We start from the raw sequence: 21884 nt of genomic DNA on the forward strand, positions 1-21884 counted from the left end.
TTGCAAAAGTAAAATAACTCCAGTCAGAAACAGAACAACACACTTTGAAAAAACAAATACAAGGCCAAATTTTGGAAATTTAGCAAGGATCTGCTCAATGTTACTCTTTATTTTGAAGCCAAAAGTCCTACCTTCTGAAAATAGATCACTGCTGATGACTACTGTAAGAAAAACAATTATTCAACTGATACTCATATCTCATTATTATTAAGAATAAATTACTTTTGGATGCTTGATCTCCGGAAGCAACCCGAACAACTGTCTTTTAATATGGATCCAATCAAACCTGAAGATGTAAAAAATATCTTGAAAAGTAAAAATAAATCTGCAACTGGCCCGGACGCGAACTTTTTTCCTCGACGTCTCAGCCAAGTTGATCCGGAGCACCTGTATTTTTATGAACTGAAAGCAATATTAAACTTATTTACAAAAAAAAGGAGACACCGACACTCCAGTTAATTTTCGCATGATTGCTCTTACGTCACGTACTGGGAAGGTTTGTCATCATTTCTTGGCTCAAAGACTTGAAGAATACATCATCATCATCATCATCATCATCATCATCATTATCATTATCATATTATCATTATTATTATTATTATTATTATTATTATCATAATCATTATCATATTATCATATTAATTAATAAATAATAATAATAATAATAATAATAATAATAATAATAATAATAATAATAATAATAATTATTATTATTATTATTATTATTATTATTATTATTATTATTATTATTATTTATCATTATTATTAGCAGGGGCGCTGCAAGCTACGGCCATAATATATGCGCTGGTTCGAACGGCACACTCGCCTATGGTTCTGGTGGTAGAACAGGTCTTTTCGGATAAGGACTATAAAACGTAGGCAAAAGGTAAAAAATCTGCTTTCTACGCTAGAAATCCAATGCAGTTGCCTACTTTTAATCGAAAAGTGACAGGATAAAACATAAATCTATCTCGTTTCATTTCATCTCATTAGAAAGGTGAAAGATAGATTTTTTATTTTAAAAAAAAGGAGGAAATTTATCTGATCAGCAGTTCCAAAGTTATGGTAGAAAAGGCTGTAAAAAAGGGTGTTTCCAGGTTTTTTTAGAGCAGTTTTATCAATTTATGCCAGCGCGCTACTAAAGAGCGCGTACAAATTCATATGCAGTGAGCAGATGTCTCCAAGTTTTCATTACGTTATTATTATTATTATTATTATTATTATTATTATTATTATTATTAGGCCTATTATTATTATTACCATTCCCAGCAGGAAAATTCACTTATCAATCCTAATATTCAGAAATCTCTTTTTTCGCATGGCATTAATGGATAGGTTGATCATAACACGGTTTTTCATGAAATTCAGGCATGTCAAAACCAAATGCAAAACCGTCCACATCACCTGGTTTGATGCCTTTGGAAGCGTTCCTCTTTCCCTTCTTCATCACTCTCATTAAGAATCTCTACACAAACCTCTCTGGCAAGGTTAATACAAGAGATTGGCCCTTGAACCTTTCAAATTGTCTAAAGGCATCTTCCAGGGAAACCCAGTGTCACCTAATATATTTTTGTTCTGTTTCAACCACTCATTCATTCCATCCAATTTGAGGTCTCCTTTGGTTACGAGTTAACGGCACTAACATTATCACTACTCCGTTTGCAGATGACTTTTGCCTCATTTTAAGAAATATAGAACTCACCATAGACTAATAAACTGAATACCCTCTGGACAAAGCTTTCATTTTACACATGCCTTGGTGTTCACTGTGTAATTCATTAAGCACACGCATTTGTAGCTTCTGAGGATCAACACTCTTAACCCCCATAACAGTACGCCGCATTCTACTGATAATTCGTCTCTGCGTACTTTAAATGTTCACCTGTACTTCTAAATATAATAATATATCTGTAAGCTGACAGGATAACTGCCCATCGCTGTAGTCTAGCGGCTGCTAATGTCGGTACACCGGTCTTTGGTCGCAAAATTGTCAACAGAGGCTTATGGTCGGTAATGAGTGTAAATGTTCTCCCGTAAAGATATTTGTGGTATTTCGTTACACCAAATACGAGTGATAGTGCTTCTTTCTGAGGATGCGCATACTTCTTTTCGCTATCAGTTAGAGTTCGCGATGTGAATGCGATGGGACGCTCAGAGCCGTCTGGCATAATACGCGATAGTACGGCACCCAGACCGTATTGCGAAGCGTCACAGGCAAGTCTAAGCGGTTTATTCACATCATAATGCGTTAAAATTGTATCTGAATGTAGCTTATCTTTTGCTGCTTGAAACGCGTCGTTACACTCTTTAGTCCATTTAAACGGGGAATGTGCTCGCAATAGGTCATTCAGTGGATGAATCAAGGTCGCTAAATCAGGAATGAACTTCCCATAGTATTGAAGCATACCCAAAAATGAACGAAGTTCTTGAAAATTATATGGTTTTGGCGCTTCCTTAATGGCTCTCACTTTCTCAGGCGTTGGTGCTATGCCATTACCATAAATTTACATTTTGATTTCTTTAACCTCAGTCCATACGTCTCCAATCGGGACAGTACAGCTTCCAGGCGTTCCAAGTGCTGTTTTTCATCAATTACAGAGATTAAAATATCATCGAAATAACAAATCACGCCTTCTAGGCCCTGTGAGATTTGTTCCATAGCATTCTGGAATATGCTCGGAGCACTGGCTATCCGGTATGGTAGGCGTGTATAATGAAATAAACCCTTGTGGGTATTTATACTTAATAACTTCCTTGAGTCTTCATCTACGACCATTTGTTGGTATGCTTGACTTAAGTCTAAGGTTGTAAAATATTTTCCACCTGCCAATGTGGCAAATAGATCCTGTGGTGTAGGAAGGGGATATTTCTCTACACCCAAATACTGATTAATGGTCACCTTATAATCCCCACATATGCGCACAGAATTATCTGCTTTGGGTACAATTACACAAGGGGTTGCCCACTCTGCATGATTAACTGGTACCAATATACCTTGAGCAATCAACTCATCTAACTTAGCATCAATAGCTGGCTTTAATGCATCTGGAACTGGCCTTGGTCTGCAGAATTTTGGTTCCGCATTTCTTTTAACAGATAACTTTGCCTTATGATTTGTCATGGTGCCAAGACCATCCTTAAAAATGACTGAGTGCTTATCACATATTTCACTCAACCCTACTTGGTCACCCTGGCATCGAACCTTAAATATCGACAGCCAATCTAATCTAATTACCTCCATCCAATTTCGACCCAAAATTGGTGGCTGATTCAGTACATCTGCTACTACAATAAGCAATATGGCAGTTTGATTGTTATAACTTATCTTAGTTTCAAACACACCCATTACTGGTAATTTATCCCCTGAATATGTTCTCAAATGTTTCATCATACATATTCAATGGAATGTCAGCAAAGTGACTTGCATAGAATTGTTTTGGAATTATTGTTTTCGCAGAACCTGTATCTACTTCAAACATAACCATTTTCTCATTAACACTCATTGATATTCTCATGGTTTTAGAACCTGGGTTATGTAATGAAAACATACCCAACGAATCACTACCTGAATGAGCATGGGATTCTTCATCAACATAATATGATGGTTTACCTCCACTAGAATTTAGGCGGCATACAGCACTAAAATGCCCATTTTTACCGCAAAAATTACATTTGTAATTTTTATATCTAAATATCGAAGGTTCATGTCCACTCTTACCACACCTATGACAATTCCAAGTTTGTTTACTCTTCTTACATATCAGTTGTGCGTACGGCGGTGGCATCTTGTCATTTCGATTTGCCCATCCTCGTCCTTGTTTAGAGTATAGACAATGAACGACTATTACACGCAACATACAATCAAACCGTTTATTCAACACAATCGGTACATACGTTCTGTGCACGTTCAGCTACTCTCACATAGCGAGAACGTGTTCTGATAAATGTTGCCCTAATATACTACACCGATGCTGATGTATTTCATTACATGTGTGATCTTATTGGACAGGGTATCAACAAAATAAATGATTCTCTTATTATACCGGAATTCAAGTTGAAAGTTTATTCACAGTATTTCCTGCCGAATTTACGATTCAATTTTTACAGTGAATGATATCACATTTACCCAGCTTGAAAACGTGATGCCCTGTCCAATAGGTTCGTCAAATTCTGGTTTGACATGCCTAGATGTGCTACTATGGCTTTTGTTCACATGCCCAAGGGATTGGACATTCCTAACATTTCTAAACTTTACACAGAATGCCATCTCACTGCCAATCTCTCTTCCAGAATTAAGTTTGGTGCGGTAGTAAATCTGTGCCTTGATCTGAGGGTCAAAAGAGAAGGGAACTGGAAGAAGATCTCTCTTGTCAACCGATTTGAAAACTAAAAATTCCTTGGCTGAACATCATAATTTACCCCTCCACAAAGGCAAAAGCCAAGGTAAGAAATACCCTGAAGGCAGAGGTTCATAAATGTTTGGATAACCACGTAAATACTCTCTTGGTCCAGGGACGGTTTTATGAACTTGCGTTTCCTGAAGACCAATGCACCCATTGGCAATCTATCTGTTACAATCTGCCATTTTGGCATTCTTAAATTTCTCTTCAATACTCAGGTGAACCTCGCCGGGTGGGGAAATTGGATTTCAAATAACTGCCCTTGCTGAGAAGACCCTTCACTTGACCAAGGGAGATATACTTGGCGCAACAATAATGTTTTTTTTACGCCCCTGACGGTTGCGACATCATTTCCGGTGCCTCGAATGTCCCTCATCCATCAACGGTCCCCATGGAATGCACCACTACCAACCTCATCCCTGACATATGATTATACTTTCTTAAATCCAAATCATTGACACTTATCGAACTCTCTGCCTCATTTGATACGGGCATCGCTAAGGCCAGTGATTTCCGCTGATTAACCACATTCGAGACTTTGGACACACTGCTATTCTGCTTGCCATTGAAATCGGTTCACGGGAGGTCATCTCCCATGAAAATAAAAATCGGATGAAAAGAATTCACTTTCTCTGCAATTGGCCGCTACCATTTAAGGATATCAAACAATCTCCAAACTTGCAATAATCACTTCTTTCAGCATTTTCTACCACAAAGATGAACCCACTTGGACCGATCCTCCCTTACTTAACATTTAAATTTACAGATTTTTTGGCTTAATATTGTAGTGCCAGCAGGAATACCTTCCTAGAGGCTAAATGTGCAATTTATTGGTGACGTCTGTGTCTGTTCTCTCGTGTTCTGTGTTTTCCTGTCTGTTTTCTTTTTGTCATTGTTTGGGCTTTGCACCTCTCTTGCGTGTATTATTGTTTTTTAAATAGATATTCCACATGTCTAGGGAGTATTTATATGTTTCCTTTTACTTTTTAGAAAATCTCAATTTATGCATATTTTATATTTTATTTATTGTATATATTTTTAATATTTGAAATAAAAGTGATCTTGAATAATTCAGATGTTATTTAAAACTAATCAATGTATGCTTATTTTTCAAGACATCAGAAATATTGGTCCCAAAAGAGAACAGAAAACGCCTAGTATCTGATGTGGACGGAGTACTAGAAGTAAAAGTGTTAGTAGAGTATCTTGTATTTTGTATTATATTGATGATGTTTGGATGTATAATGATTCCTGGTGTGGGATGGTATAGCATTAAACAATAAGCGATAAATAAAAAACAGCAATTTAAATTGTTATTTAAATCATATATATTTAAAACATTAAAATGGTAAACATATGTTTAGTTTGTGCTCTGTAATAATCACCTGAGTATATCTGAAGGGCTCATTATTAAAGACGGAATATTAATCAATGTTTGTCTATTAGCTGGTTCAGGGACATACTATTTCGAAGTAATACCCCATGCAATATTGCAATACGAAATATAAGGTAATATTAAAGTATTATATAAGGTCAATAGAATTTCAGATGGAAAATAATGTTTAAGCTTGTTTAGCATACCAATATTGCATGCAATTATGTTGGATACCTAGATAACATGCGGTTTCCAAGATAGTATGTAGTCAATAATTAAACCTAAGGTTTTAGTTTAATTTACACGAATTATTATGATGTTATCAATAAATAAATCGTCCTTAATTTTGATATAATTTTGTTGATTGAAAATAATGCAATTACTTTAATGAACTTGGTGAGAGAAAGAGTAAACAACACCTCTGACAGTGGTAAACCGATTACGATTGGTAAGGTAGCTTTTTATAAGTTAAAGTGGAATGCCTCTAATACCGTACTTTTTAAGTTTATGTGAAAAAATAGCAACACTAATGTAAAATGAAAAGCATAATCACGATCACTCATTATTTCTTCATACAGGTTATGTATAATGGTGATGTAATCACTATGTTTTGGAAACCAATAAAGTATGCATACTGGTTTTATTTAAGGAAATTGTTCAAATGTGTAAGATATAAACTCACTTTATAGAAGAGCTTTGCTTGTTTAGTTTTATATACATACATAAGCACAAGAACATAGATATCAAAAAGGTATTATTCCTATGTTATTTTCCCTTTTAACAATTTTTTTTAAATATAAAAGAGATTTCTTTAAATATCAGTCACTTCTGGAGAACACAATCTATGGAGCACGTCTCTCTATGACGTAAAGCTGGGATTATTGGTTTAACAAATGATATCTGTGGGCAGGGATTGGTTGCAAAGACTCCGGGATGTGAAGGCATTAAAACGCTGTTGAGAAACAGATATGGCGTCACAAAGGGTTTTGCATCCACAGACAGATTAAATTTCCACTGCTTCCAGGAAGAGTATGTGTGGGTAAATGGTCGGTTATCTATTAAAGGCTGGTTCACTTCTTTATTACTTAATAAAAAGATGTTTGAACTTTTATGAAATATGATTTTATCCATCTTCCTCCACTTGGCACGTCGGTTTTGAAACCACACCTGCAAAATTTAAATATAGGTCAAAGGATCATTGCAATTATTATAAATAATTATAAACAAAGGGAGAACACATAAAATAATAAACTGTTTGAACTTTTATGAAATATGTAAATTCATACTGATAAAAGATATACATTTTAAGGTGTAACTGAACCCGTCCATGTTAGTGACTATTTTTCTTTGTGTCACGGCATAGATATATGTGCTAGAAAGAATGGAAATCTACGACGAACGATAGACCTCCAGTCATTAAATGAACATACAACACGCCATACTCATCATACCCAGTCGCGATTCCACCAAGCTAGCATATTGCTAACAAGAATAAAACAGTAACATAGAATAAAACAGTATCTGATGTCTGGAATATCACATGTCAGTAATACGAGAACTCACGATATAAATATCCAATAAAATATGAGAAATCGTATGGCATTGAACAAAAACACACGTAAATGAACATTTGGTAACGGACAAAAATCAAAACGTTAAACAACTACTATAATTATTTAATTAACAAGGGCTCTTTCCAGATAATATGTTCCCGAAAAATGTATTACCAACGAAAAATCAGAAACATGCTTCATATACAATGTAATAATCGGCTTCAAAATTAACTATTTTGTTCTAATTCACTTACACATATTTATTTATGCCTTTCTTCTTCACCGTTTAATTCCCTTGACTTACATGATCAATATCTGCCCTTATTTCCTTATTTATTTCTACCTCCACAAAGAGTTGTTTTCACCGCTGTCATCATGTTATTATGTGTCATTGATGCATTTTAAGGGTAATAGTAACAGTAATGTTATTTGAAAGTTGCAGTCTTCGTATATATTTAAATAAGTTGTTTGCTTTCAATTAATACAAATAGAAAAGAGGAGGAAAAAGAAGAGTAGAAGGTCAAAAAAGAAAGAAATTATTGTTTTTATTTTGTTTACAAATCACTAGGTATTTGAAATAGGTATGGGAAAATATAATATACACTGCTTCATTTTTACTGCATATAAAGGACATTTACACAGGTAAAAACAATGTTGCAGTTACTTTTAAAAATACATAGTAAAACATTCCTAATGTTATCAAATAAACTCTTTGCTAAAAAAATAATTTTAGATTGACATTAGATTTGCTCTAACGTAGCTATGGATTACAACGCGCTCTCACTAAATTTGAAATCTAATCACTTTTAATTAATAACAACAGAAACATGGAATACATTTCGTATATGCAGGTCAGAGAAGTCTACATAAAAGAACACAAACCTCACTTTGTTGCATCGAATAAATAATTTAGTTTATGTATTTGGATAAATAACTACCAAGTTAACCTAATTATTAGTATACACTGGATTAAGTTTTGCAGCAATCTTGGAGCAAGATTAGATAATATGTCGATGATGAATGCTCCTGCCAACTTCAAGCGTCCGAATGCCTGGCTAGTACAGTAGTAAGTTACATTCCTTGGTGGTCTAGCGTCTCCTATTTTCAAGAAATTGGAGTGGTCAATGACTAAGAATATGTCAATGAAATTATGCATATCATAATAATTAATTACTGTATAACTGATGAGGAACTGAAGCTTCTTGACAGGCAAGTATTGACATTCTTCATAAACAAAACTATGGAGAGACGAAACCGTCCTAGATGACTAGGGAGAGCCATTAAAACACTCACATAAGAAAAAGACAATCTGGATTGTTGAATCTACCGGGGTGCTTAACCACTTGGGTAAAGTGTTTATACTTACACTGCAACGTCGGATTCTGAAGAAAACAGAGGATATTCTATGGGAGGAAATGGCCAGATTTAGAGCAGGGAGATCTACAGTCGACCAGATTTTAACACTACGCCACATAGCAGAAAATACTTAGAAAACCAGAATACTCTCTACTGTTTTGACTCTGTGTGGCAAGAAGGACTGTTGAAAGCAATGCAGTTCTTTGGATACCCAGATAAAATAATATGACTATTTCAATTCCTTATACGAGCAGTCATGTGTGCAGTGTAACTAAAGGTCAATCTGTCTGATTGGGTTGTAAGCACTGTAGTAGTAAGATACGTGATATTGCCCCATTCAACATCTTCATGATCCACTTTACAAATAAACAGGACAAAATAATCAACAACCCTCTATACTAATGACCGAATGCGAAAAATATGTACAAACACTAGTTGATTGAATGAAGAATGTAGCTTGAATTTTGGTCTGAAGATAAACATTGCCAAAAAAGATCTTGCTATCAGCAAGCAGAGAATTGACCTTCATATCACAGCTGGTAGAAGGTCAGAAGTTACCTGGGGGGCACAATCTCACAAGAATCATGTACACCAGATATAAAAACCAAAAATAGGAAATCTGGTAATTAAAAGAATTTAACAGATAACATAAGTAGAGCTGTAGTACAATTATTCTCTCCATCTTATTGTCGGTGCAAAGAAACTCAAAAGGAAAGAAAATCGATTACTTACATTTGAAATTACCTGCCTGCAAAACCTACAAGAAGGAGTCACTCGTCTTGACAGAATAAGAAACACAGCACTGGGTATAAAATAAGCCATCTCAGAACTAATCACCAAAAGAAAACTACGCTACTTTGACCATGTAAAAAAGAAGGAAACAATCAAAATTCAGGTATAAATTTGAGGGGTCATTTAAAGTGTTCCAGACCTGAATATCTAACAAACAGATTAATGGATCTGAATGACATATGCAAAATGGTTTGTCATGGTCCAACATGAAAATCAAGCTTTCTTAATCGCAAAATAGCAGCCGTCTTAAGCAGCTCACTGCGTGAACAAATGCTCGTACTCAATAACCTATATTAGTCTTAAAATGCTGCCTGTCATATTTAATGAGAAATAAATTAGGTAGCGTATAATTAATTAGCTGGTGTGTACCATATAAAAATAGATCTATCTATAAGAAGAATCCTGAGAACAACAACTAAATTGCCACAATCAATGCCAAGGCCAGCTAAAAGTTCTTAGCTGTGGGTTTTAATGAAGATAGTTCTTTAAAAATGTATTATAATATTCGTACCTGAACACGATATTCGCTTACACCGAAATTTAGCGCAAGTGCTTCGCGTATCGCTTTGTCTGGATACCAAGTTTTTTCGAACGTCTTTTTGAGTTGAACAAGCTGGTACGTGGTAAACCTTCTGCGTGAACGTCGAATATTGCTTAATTTTGGAGGTGAATTTCTGTCGATGTGTTCATGCTCGATATCACGGCCTACAATAATATATGGAGCGTAAAAAGACAAGTGAAAGAATTCGCTATAATGTATATACACATACATATACGCACATACATACACACACACACACACACACACATATANNNAGAAGCACTAGTTTCTATAGAATTCTATAACATACCTGTCTCTTATACACATCTAGATGTGTATAAGAGACAGTATATATATATTTTATCATCCTCATTGCTAATATTATTATTATATTATCATTATTAGAAACAATGAAGATAGAAGTAATTCTTTAGGTAATTTCAATGAAACAGGCAGGATAATGACAATTATAGTAAATGTGATGACGATGTGTAATTATAGTAAATTTTTTAAACTTGTACAGTTATTGTTGTTCCTTACAACAAATTATTCGAAACAATTTTAAATAAAAATAATATAAATCTAAAGTATAACATAATATCAAAAAGTATATATAACTTGTATTACCTGTTTTTTCTTGGTTTTCTTGACAACCCAGTAGTGTTTCTTTCTTAATATATTCTGGTTGACAATCGACACGAATTAGAGGTGGTGGTGGTGGTAACGGCAGGATTTTGATCTGCGGTTTTTTTTTAGATCCTAGTATAGATTCAATAGAGTAGGAAAGAGGAACCTTGGTTGATAAGCATATATCAGATATATCTTTAGCCTCGTAACCAACGTTTGACATGTTGCTTTTGGTATACCGTATAAATCTTGAAGATTTCGTCAAGTGTTAGTTTAAGTGATGCAACTTAACTAACATCAGAGTATATTAAACTGAATGGTGCCTGCTCAATTCTCAACTATAGCAAATTACAAATGGCCAATCACAGAGAAGGCGTTGTTTGCACACAAGTAGCAAAAAACACACTACTGCACAACTATATAATATAATAATATAATAAAATCGGTTTATGAGATGAATTTACACGTCACCACATTGCACTTTAAAATAGCTAGCAGCATAACGTAGGTGTATGGAACTGAACATAAAATTTTCTTTTACATAATTCATTTTTTTTGTAATTAGAAATATGAATCTATATTTTCATACAGACATTTAGATATAGTAACTTTAAATGTTTTATTCGTTTTGTATTAATTTGTAATATAACCGAACAACGTCACTTGTATTATACTCCTGGACATGCATGTATGATTTTTAAAACCGGACATAACATTTCGGAGACAATTTTTTAAAACAAGTGTAACTGAAAAATGGAACTGTCTTCCTGACCATGTAATGATAGGTAGTCAACAGTACATCATTAAATCATTGCAAAGCAAAAGTATGACCGACACATTAACAACTTGAGAGGAGGCCATCTTCATAAAACTCACTGCTTTCTGTAACAAATAAGGTAAGAATTAGTAAATAACAAACTTCAATGAAAAACCAATAGCGGTCGTTTCATAAATGTTGTTTATAAATAACATTTTAAAGGTAAATTATCAAACGGGAAACACTAAATAGATCTGAATGCATTTAATTTTTATAAACTTTTTATTGTACATTTATTGAGTTTGTATGTATTTTAAGATGTTATATAACTGCATGAAATTGTGTGCATAATATATTCATGAATTTATATGGCGTGTTATATTGTAATGTACCAGGAAATGAGATAGTTTGCATGATATTATGCATCCTGTAACCACTAAGGTAAGAATTGGTCAATAACAAGCTTCTATGAAAAAGCAATACAGGTCGTATAATAAATGTTGTTTATAAGTAAAATTCTAAAGGTAAGGTCCTTCAGTGTTGAGAATGTGCGAAGGTATAAAAGAGCACATTAGGTACGAGAATTTGAAGTTGGTTATGTAGAAAAAAAAATTAGCGGAATACACAAAAATGGCCTGTATCTCCAAGAGTTGCATTGCGCAGTGTTGGGACAATCCTTGTTTATTACTGAAGCTTTCCTATTCATTTTAGGCAGCCAAACATTGTAATTATTATTATCAGGCCAAAATAAAAATAATAAAAATTTGTTGTGACATCGCTTTGATGGCGTGTCCATTTGAGATTGACACGGTTTGTGATTCATGCCACTACGTCACGCTGTCCACTTTTAAAAGCTGCTTACGCTCTGATTGTGTTCGCGTGTTTTCCTTTAGCCTATTCATATGCTCGGCTATCACACTACATGTTTGTCACAAATTGTACGCTTCAAGTATGTTCTACTGGAGTGTATTACAATAATCATGGTTAACTCTTCCCCCAAACTGTGGCCGTGTCCAAAAAAAGAGAAGATGGTCGTGCAAGATAAACACACGACCATCTTCAAAAAATTCAACCTTACTACTACACCTGTTGAATGAACTCCAATGCCTTCCACTCACATTCAGTAGTAAATGCCGATAATTGTCGCTGATTTTACCATGTATTGTAACAACTCCGATACGCCATGCTCTTCTATGTATTGTCACACGTCACCTCACTTTATTTTCACCGATTCTGGGTATAATTATTATTATATTGTTATTGTACCTGAATGAGATCTTTTGCATTATTTACTGATTGACAGTATACCAAAGTACTATTTACCTTGATTAATATGTTTTTGCACAAATAAGAAAGAAGTAAAATTAAGAACTTTACTTCAGACCAATGGAAACATGTTAGACAAAACCACGCCCTCTACCAGATTGTCATTATGCTATTATCTACTTGTGCCGGGCCAGGTGTATACCACACAATGGCGGCTCTGGATATATTCTACCATATCAGCAGCTCTGCTACTTCAGGGCCAACATGAGAGGGCGCACTAGTCGCTGTGAAGCATAACGTTACTAGAACCCGTGAAGTCCAGACGTGTGTGTGTGTGTGTGTTGTTCGTTCAAGATTTTTGGTAAATAGGTTTTACCTTATTAGTTTACCTTTAGGGTATTATTAGAATTGTAGGTCTATATTAATGTTTAGTTTGAGGATTTTTCAGTCACTGTGACCCAGGTTTGGGCACGTTTCGCTGTAGGCCTACTTATGGAAGTGACTAGTGTATTTTGCTCCAGGTGTGTACTATCGGTCGCGCTTGAGAGAGGGAAAGAAAGCTGTTTGTTTCCCTACTGCACAAATTCAAGAAGGAATTATGTCAGCTTCTTGACTATTTACTTGGTAGTAAAGTGCACATAATGATTAACTACCATTAATTTCTTAAAACGTGCTCGGAGAGCAAGCTGTTTGTCTCCGTAATATAGCCCTAATATAACAATAGGATCTGACGTAACATTTTTGTGGCGTCATGAGCATACAGGGGCCTATCTAGCTACAAATATGTATGGCATGTGGGCTTTAGTGGATTGGTTACGGGTATGATTTGAGGAGCCGTGTTGAGCCACAGACGTTATGGTTTGGTATAGTCCATAGTGGTTAGGTATCGATAGTATATCATTTTTTTTAAATTATATTCCTTTTTTCCAGACTGTTATTATGATGACTGAGCCAAACGAGACACCGTTAAGTAGTTCTGCTACACTCAAGGACGAGTTAGTTAGTTCTATGTCAAGCATGGTGACGGACATGAAAAATGATATTATGCGCAATGTTAAAGACCTCCTCTATGCGAGAGAAGAGATCAGGAGTGACGATGACGATCACACAGACCTGGAAGATGAGTTTCCAGCCGCTCAGGCAGTGCAAAATATCGATGATTATGCAAAGGAACGAGACCAAATTCCTGAGGTAGACCAACACAGGGGGTTTTCAGACTTGGCTGCTGAGTTCAGTACTGCTGACCCTACAGGACCGGCTGTCGACGTTAAACTGGCTGCTATTGTCTCTGACCTCATTGGCGGTAAACTACCTAAGGAAAAGTTGGCCGAGCTTGTGACTAAATACCCAAGGCCTCAGAATTGTGAGAGTTTGGTGACGCCAAGGATAAATCTACCAATCTGGGGACAGATGAAGCCGGGATCCAAGGCGGTGGATGTTGGTTTGCAAAAAGCACAGACCCTATCTATGAGCTCCATGTATGCTTTACTACGAGCATGCCAAGAGTCGTCGGGAGAGATGAGGACCACACTTGCTCATTCACTTGTACTTTCGTTGGCGGCTAATCGTGAGTTGAATTTAAAACGACGCGAAATGCTCAAACCAGATCTGAATACACGGTTTGCAGCATTATGTGGACCATCGACTCCAATCACGAAAGATCTCTTCGGGGACGACATTTCTAAGCAAATCGACGACTTATCTAAGGCCAATAGAGTAGGCGAAAGAGTAGCAACGAGCAGGAGAGCACGTGTCAGGGGATACCAGCCATATTCAGGAGCTAGGCGTTATGGAAGTCGACAAGGTTCGCAGTTCAAGTCGAACTATCGAGGTTTTTTAGGCGGACGAGGCTCCCAACTACGAACCACTCAGGGGCGGTCAGCTGCGCCGCAAGTGAAGAGGAGCCGAGACTAGGAAAAGAGGTTGGTTATATGGGTAAGATTGGCTTGTTAGTTAGTAATCAGACACCTTTTGTAGCTGGTCAATTGAGATTTTGCCTAGATCGATGGAATAATATTACCTCTGACTCATTTATTTTGTCATGCATTCGCTATTGTACAATCGAGTTTGATTCTATGCCTTTTCAAATGGGTTATAATCTTCATCCCGAAGCTAAATTTTCCCCCACTGAGCAGCAATTGATGCTGAGATCGCTAATTTCCTAGCCAAACAGATTGTTGAGCGCTCCAGTCCGGAGTATGGTGAATTTATTTCCCCTATTTTTCTCCGCCCAAAAAAGGAACCGGGCAAGTACCGGATGATAGATGTGTATAAGAGACAGACCTATGCGTGTATCAAGCTCAGCATCTAATGAGTTTGTGTCAGTGATACTCTGGAGGCTGCGATTAAGTTAATGAGCCCCTCCTGTTTTATGACGTCCATTGATCTGCGAGACGCGTATTACTCGGTACCAATTTCGGCGAGTCATAGGAAGTTCCTTAAATTTATTTGGCGAGGCCTACTTTACCAGTTTACTGCACTACCCATGGGAATTTCGAGTAGTCCGCGTATCTTCACCAAAATTTTGAAACCGGTGTTTGCTACGTTACGAAGTAAATACGGGCACTCTTGCCTTGGGTATATCGATGACTCTTTTTATACTGAGACCACCGCTGTTCGGTGTGAAGAAGCCACATTTCGCGCAGCTACCTTGTTTTCTCAGTTAGGTTTTATGGTTCATTCTACTAAATCGGTGTTTGAACCTACGCAGAGGTTAGAGTTTTTGGGGTTCCGGTTAGACTCCGTCTCAATGACTGTTTCGGTGACGAAAGATAAAGCCGACAGGATTGTCGTTTTGTGCAATAAGGTCCTCGCTGGTAGCAGTTTCCCCATTCGAGACACAGTGTCTTTTGTCGGCACTCTTGTGGCAACTTTTCCCGGGGTTGAATATGGACCGCTGTTTTATAGATGCCTTTCTCGGGATAAGGACGCTGCTTTAAGGAATAGCGCAGGGAATTTTGACAGTTCCATGTCATTATCAGCAGAGAGTAGAATTGAGATTGAATGGTGGAGGAGGTCCTTACCGCTAGCTGTTAGAAAAATTGATCATGGGCCAGCTCAACGTATAGTTTACACTGATGCTTCCCTTATTGGCTGGGGTGCAAAATCTAATGATTCAGATACCCAAGGTTTATGGTCCAAAGAAGAAGCTTTGTATCATATTAATGTGGTGGAAATGTTAGCTGTTAAGTTTGCCCTCAAATCCTTGTTTAGCCAGGTTCACGATGTCCATATTAGAATCATGTCTGATAGCACTACAGTAGTTTCGTATATCAACAGCATGGGAGGTTTCAGGTCCCCGTCGTGTGACTCGGTCGCTAAAAGTGTTTGGCTCTGGGCTATTGATAGACACATTTGTCTTTCGGCTGCACACATGCCTGGTGTCGAAAATGCTGAGGCTGACCGTTTATCTAGAATTTTTAAAACCGAGTTAGAATGGCTGCTAAACCCGCGCATTTTTCAAAAAGTCGTACATTTTTTTCGGGCTGCCAGACATTGATTTGTTTGCGAGCAGACTGAACAAACAGGTTTCGCTTTATGCATCATGGAAACCAGACCCGCAAGCTTCTATTATCGATGCATTTGGCGCCGATTGGTCAAATTTTTCTAATTTTTATGCATTTCCTCCTTTTTGTCTCGTTGCTAGGTGTCTGCAGAAGGTCATGATGGAGCAGGCAACAGGAATTATAGTGGTCCCCAAGTGGAACACTCAAGTTTGGTTTACAAGGTTACTGAGTCTTCTAGTCGAACCGCCACGGTGGGTACGAGTAACCAAGGATGTGTTAATTCAACATCAGACCCGTCATCCACTGTGCCCAAAACTCAGACTAATGGTATGCAAAATATCAGGCAGACCATCGCTAAGCATGGCATTCAGACAGACATTACAGACATCATCATGTGCTCCTGGCGACGGGGGACCCAAAAACAATACAATTCCTACATCAAGAAATGGCATACGTTTTGTTTACGAAAGGAAACTGATTTGGTGCGACCCCATGTATATTTTAAAGTTTTTACACAGCCTTTTCAGAGAAGGTATGTCATATTCAACGATTAATACAGCCAGATCGGCGTTGTCTAATTACTTAGCAGATTTTTCTATGGAATCACGATGCCAGTTGACAAAGCACCCTTTGGTATTACGGTACATGAAAGGAGTTTTCATTTGTAGACGACCTGTGCCCAGGTATTCTGAAACATGGGATGTCGATATAGTTCTAGAATTCATCGCAGGCATGCAACCGCATGATGCACTAACGCTTAAGGAACTTTCGATGAAGTTGGTTACACTAATGGCTTTAACATCCGGACAAAGATGTCAAACATTAGTCGGTTGCGATACAAAGTTTATGGAAAAAACAGAGGAATATTTTTTGTTTACCTTGACCGAAAATATTAAGCAGGATAGACCTGGCAAAGTAACAGCCTCGGTTATGTTTAAGAAATATCATAAAGAAGAATTATGTGTTTACGCTACCCTGGAAAGTTACTTGGAGCGTACACGACTATTGAGAAATGAATTTAGTTCAAAGCTGTTACTTTCTTATGTCAAACCATTTAAGCCTATTGGAGCTAGTACTGTAGGCAGGTGGATAAAATTACAACTCGGACTTGCTGGTATAGACACTACCAAGTTTACTGCTCATAGCACACGGGCAGCACTGTCTCTTATACACATCTAGATGTGTATCAAATCGGTACCGATTGATATTAGACTTAAGTTTATCAGATAGTGGAGTTTACAAATGTTTTTATTCAAGTGGGAAAATAATCAAGGAGTCTAGATCGATAGAATTGGTTGTGTTGCCAAGACGCTCCAATCCCATATGTACATTCCCATAAGTTATTTTGCGAAACAAAGTTGACTACCTCCATGGTTGTAGTATATTTGTGTTGACCGTTTAATATTTCCTTAAGCAACAGCAGAAGACATCGTTATGTGCCTGGTGTCGCAGCCCTTATGCTTTCCAATTTTACAAAACAAACATTAAAAAAGTAATTTATAAACGTTTTGTAGAATGAAGTTTAGAAGAAGATTAAGCAAATTCTTGTCCATGAGCTTCTGTATGCGGATGATGCTGCTATTGTTGCCCACTCCAAATCTGAACTACAAGAATCCTGCAGGTCCTTTTCAAAGGCCTGTTCAGATTATGGAACGATGATTAACGTTGTTAAAATTAAAAATTAAACGAGCCTTACCTGTAAGGTGAAGTTTGATAGCGATTCTACCAGATCAGCAGCGGCACTTCAGGGTTAACATGCCCTCCCGGTTTTATTTGTGGCCCACCCTTTGTTTGGATGCGCTGTTTTCATGCACACAAGGATTTAATGTCTGCTTCACGGCGACTAGTGCGCCCTCTCATGTTAACCCTTATCTTAAGGCTCGTTTAATTTTTAAATTTATTAATTTATGAGGGGGGGCTAAGATGTCCGACTGGGGGGGGGCGCTAAGTATTTATGGATGTAACTATAGTGCGCAGCGTTGTCTGAGGGCCGAAGCCCCGAGCCGGGGGTGGGTATGGGAGAGGGGTGTCCCCCTTCCCAAAACAAGATTTTTTTTTTAATTTGGGACTTTTAGATGGCCGGAAATGGCTGGGATGGGAAAACAGTGGCTTAAGAACCACCCCCCCCCCAAACCGATGGGGGAGGGGTGGGCCTTAAGCCACTGGCGCCGCCACTGATACCACACCTATGTACATTTCATCCTTGTACATTGTGTATACTCTTTTGAATGTTATTTGGTATTTATATAGCGCCTATTTCTTTTGGCTACGTGTTTCCTGATCACTGGGTCCATATTGCTGCTGCCTTAGCGCAGTAGCGGGCAAATCCACCGTAACAATTAATTGTCTTGCTTGTCAGATAAAGGGTCTTGCTAAAGGACGCACTAAAAGTTGCGCAGCAAGAAGGCAAATCCCCGACCTCGAGGTTGGGAAACCAAACGGCTTATTATATACTTATTCAGCTTATCAGTTTATTGTCATTTTGTGGTGCTGTCGTGAAGACTGGTGAGACGCATCCTAAATGTCTAATGTCTAAATTCCACCTTAGTAAAGTAGCATACACTAATAAAACTGGTTGGAACATCCTTTAACATAAATAAGGGATGTGATATTAGGCGCTTTGTATGTAATCTATTTGCTACCCGTTAAATTAAAAGTACTTATTATGCCAGAATCGGATTCAGCCCGTGTTCTCATGTCTAGGCCTGGGAAGATAGGGCTTGCTACCAGCCAGCAATAACAATCTGTCAGGGGTAGTTGCTAGATGAAACGCCCCGAGTCAGCAGAGCAATCATGCCAACAATTGACAGGCATTACTGGTTCAAAAATTAAATGACTTATCAAATGGTCAAAATGAAACTCTGCAGAACATTCAGAATATTAATGAGAACATTATGGGTCTTAACTTATTTAAATGTAACGCTTCATTAACAGATATTAATAAATACTGTCAGAAAAAGATTTACCAAATGACAACTTTCTACGCCAATTTAACCCGAACATGGTTTAATTCTAATAAATGCGTTAGCAAAGAACAAGTAATCAATCCAATTAACGAAACCATTTGGAACAATAAACACATAATGTATAATGGAAAAACTTTGTTCGATACTGGATTTATTAAAGCAGGAATTATAAAACTTCGAGATATTTGTAACTCTGACCGAACACTACGGTCTCCACAAAAAGTAATAGAATGTGTTAAAAAAAAAACCGAAGACGGTAATTATGCTGTACTCTATTCACAATAGCGTCCCCAATGTTTGGAAGGGTACCTTTAATTGGGATGTTAACTTTGACTCCCAAAAATATTTTAACAAAACTTTAGTCGATAAGTGCTCATTTAGAGAACATTTGGATACACAGATGGTCTCCACTCCAATATGACAGAAATACTGGGAATCACTTTTTAATAATATTAAATTGAACTGGAAATACATATGGAAAAGGGTACCAAATTGCTCGAAAGAGGCATGATTAATAACACTTTCATGGAAAATCATTCATAATATATACCCAACTAATAAATATTTACATAAAACTGGGAAATCACATAATAATTATTGTGATATATGCAATACTATTGATGATACTGAACATTTATTCTTCAATTGTATAGAGGTCAATACCTTATGGATATTTGAACATGTCATATATAAGTTGCTGTGTATTAAAATTAATATTAAGAGTGATATAGCATTGTTTGTGTTTTTAAAATGACAAAAAAAAAAAAAAATAATCGGAAAAAACTTTAAGTCATTTAATTGTAATATCAAAACTATATATCAGCAAATTCACGTACGGGAACTATTCTAATCTAATCAATTTATACTTTCGTAGATATTCAGTTCACATTACTCAATGATGAGGTCATCAGATAATATGATCATTCAGTGTACGCAATGGTGGTGACGAAATACAATTCTATGATATCTACACAGTGTAAAACTTCGACTGTATCATTGATGGAGTTTATTTAAATATACTTAATCATTAATGACAGTAGTTGGAATTGATAATGATAAAAAAAAATTGCTGTTATTATTATTATTATTATTATTATTATTATTATGATTATTATTATTATTATTATTATTATTATTATTATTATTATTATTATTGTGATATGTTCCATTTAGTATAAACATAATTATATCAACATCATAATATGTGAATGTTGGTAAAAAATATTCAGTGTTTTTCAAATGTGTATTATAATAAGTACAAAAAAAAGGAGGAGGGCAAACAAACATTGTTTTTGGCCTAATATGATATTCGGTCAAAATCATTAAGTTTTTTGTTATGTATATAGTTGAAATGTACTTGGCTCCAATGTGTTTGATGGATTAAGCTGTCTAGGTAGTGATGATAATACGAATGATGATGATAATGATAATGGTAATTATTGCTATCATTTTAATTTTGTGATATGTGCCATACACTGTAAAGATATTCATATCAATATGCTATTCGGCCACGTTTTGTTATGTATACATTGGTAATATGAGATGTGTACGTACTTCTGTGTGTATTGTGAATTAAAATTCTTGGCAATATGGTAATGATATTAAGAATAAGTAAAAACAAAAAAATTATAAAAAGTATTTTTATTTATTTATTTATTAATTCGGAACATACAATTTTAAATCAGTGGCACTCTTCCAAAGGGAGGTGCGTCCAAGAAAATAAAACAAAATATACAAAACCACTAAAACAAAACACAACTTAACTAAGAGCAACAAGAATTAAAAATAAACCCCACCCATTTACCCCTTACTTAACTCCCCACCCCAAAGCAACCAATGAGAAATTAACCCATTTTCATTTAAATTCCTTACCTTTAGAGCAAAAATAAAAATAAACAAAGCAAAACCCTCCAGGCCCAACTAACCCACACGAGAACAAAACCAAATTTTCGTTTATCCGCCCTCCCACTTAACAACAGATTTACATTAAGCTAAAAGATTGCAATGACCAAAGTTGGAAGAACAGTAATGCAGAAAATAACAAAAATATACAATGTACTTGTATAAATAAGCGGTATATGAACTAGGGTATGGAATTGATTATTTCATTTCGAAATTTCCAGGCCCTTTTTATGTAACTTTTACAACATTTATCAAAAATATCTTCAATTTCTCTGCTATGGGAAAAATTTGAGCAGCCCAAAAGGTATTTAAGTTTTGTTATTACATTCATTTAAATAAGCATTATATAAAGCTTGGTTGCCAATTAAGTCCAAATGAACTTGTAATTTAGTATTTTCCTCCATACGTACATTATGTAATGCTGGGCAGTCAAAGAGAAAATGACGGATGTCTTCATCTGCATTTAAATTACAAATTAAACATTTCATATTGTTATTTTCATTCCAGTTAGACGTTCTGGCATTTAAATGGTTGGGTATTTGACCTGAGTTTAAACTTCAGTGCAACTCCCTCAAAATCCGTCTTATCAATTAAGTAGTGTTTTAAATTAGGACGCGGCTGTATAATTGCATAATCTTCAAGGGATGATTTATTTTGAACATCCAGTTTCCTAGACTTGCCACAAGTCTCTAATTATAGGTTTTCCTAGTATTAGCTAATTTTGGAGAGCGCCACCAGCGACGGTATATGTTGAGAAACTTTTATGCGAATTAGAGACTTGTAAAAGAGTGAGTCAAATCGATTGCAGACCGCTGGCCGTGACAAGCATGACGTAATTTTTAG

At 36.2% G+C, this 21884-nt stretch overlaps 4 protein-coding genes across 5 annotated transcripts; 2 read left to right on the forward strand and 2 right to left on the reverse strand.

Annotated features, from left to right (window-relative positions):
• Positions 1-2485: 2485 nt before the first annotated feature.
• LOC117122541 (uncharacterized protein K02A2.6-like) lies at positions 2486-3346 on the reverse strand. The gene has a single exon (XM_033268139.1). The coding sequence runs from the start codon at positions 3344-3346 to the stop codon at positions 2486-2488; it is 861 nt and encodes a 286-aa protein (XP_033124030.1).
• A 2358-nt stretch (positions 3347-5704) lies between these two features.
• On the reverse strand, positions 5705-11345 carry LOC117122745 (retinal homeobox protein Rx-A-like). Of its 2 annotated transcripts, XM_033268453.1 has the most exons (4): positions 10645-11345; positions 9988-10181; positions 9417-9536; positions 5705-6942 (listed from the first exon to the last, which is right to left on the reverse strand). In XM_033268453.1, exons 1-4 carry the CDS (start codon positions 10865-10867, stop codon positions 6598-6600), a joined length of 882 nt encoding a protein of 293 aa, XP_033124344.1. In that variant the 5' UTR covers positions 10868-11345; the 3' UTR covers positions 5705-6597. The 2 variants fall into 2 exon arrangements, with proteins under 2 accessions (XP_033124344.1, XP_033124348.1); XM_033268457.1 differs by lacking the exon at positions 9417-9536 and having other exon boundaries at positions 10645-11336.
• Positions 11346-12984: 1639 nt separating this feature from the next.
• On the forward strand, positions 12985-17317 carry LOC117122740. The gene is made up of 3 exons (XM_033268440.1): positions 12985-13028; positions 13598-14602; positions 16314-17317. The coding sequence occupies exon 2, from the start codon at positions 13607-13609 to the stop codon at positions 14579-14581; it is 975 nt and encodes a 324-aa protein (XP_033124331.1). The 5' UTR covers positions 12985-13028; positions 13598-13606; the 3' UTR covers positions 14582-14602; positions 16314-17317.
• On the forward strand, positions 15153-16298 carry LOC117122547. The gene has a single exon (XM_033268152.1). The coding sequence runs from the start codon at positions 15153-15155 to the stop codon at positions 16164-16166; it is 1014 nt and encodes a 337-aa protein (XP_033124043.1). The 3' UTR covers positions 16167-16298.
• Positions 17318-21884: the final 4567 nt, after the last annotated feature.

The sequence above is a fragment of the Anneissia japonica genome, unplaced genomic scaffold (assembly GCF_011630105.1).
Source record: "Anneissia japonica isolate Jap-2015-1 unplaced genomic scaffold, ASM1163010v1 scaffold3032_len512176_cov184, whole genome shotgun sequence".
Lineage (NCBI taxonomy): Eukaryota > Metazoa > Echinodermata > Crinoidea > Comatulida > Comatulidae > Anneissia > Anneissia japonica.

Bases quoted from the DNA above. Each gene is read 5' to 3' on its own strand.
- LOC117122541 (XM_033268139.1), bottom strand. From the start codon at position 3,346: ATGGGTGTGTTTGAAACTAAGATAAGTTATAACAATCAAACTGCCATA.
- LOC117122745 (XM_033268453.1), bottom strand. From the start codon at position 10,867: ATGTCAAACGTTGGTTACGAGGCTAAAGATATATCTGATATATGCTTA. The intron at 10,182-10,644 runs GTAATACAAGTT...ATATTATTGTAG, and splicing joins AGAAAACCAAGAAAAAACAG to GCCGTGATATCGAGCATGAA. The intron at 9,537-9,987 runs GTACGAATATTA...TGGTCAAAGTAG, and splicing joins TAAGCGAATATCGTGTTCAG to CGTAGTTTTCTTTTGGTGAT.
- LOC117122740 (XM_033268440.1), top strand. From the start codon at position 13,607: ATGATGACTGAGCCAAACGAGACACCGTTAAGTAGTTCTGCTACACTC.
- LOC117122547 (XM_033268152.1), top strand. From the start codon at position 15,153: ATGGGAATTTCGAGTAGTCCGCGTATCTTCACCAAAATTTTGAAACCG.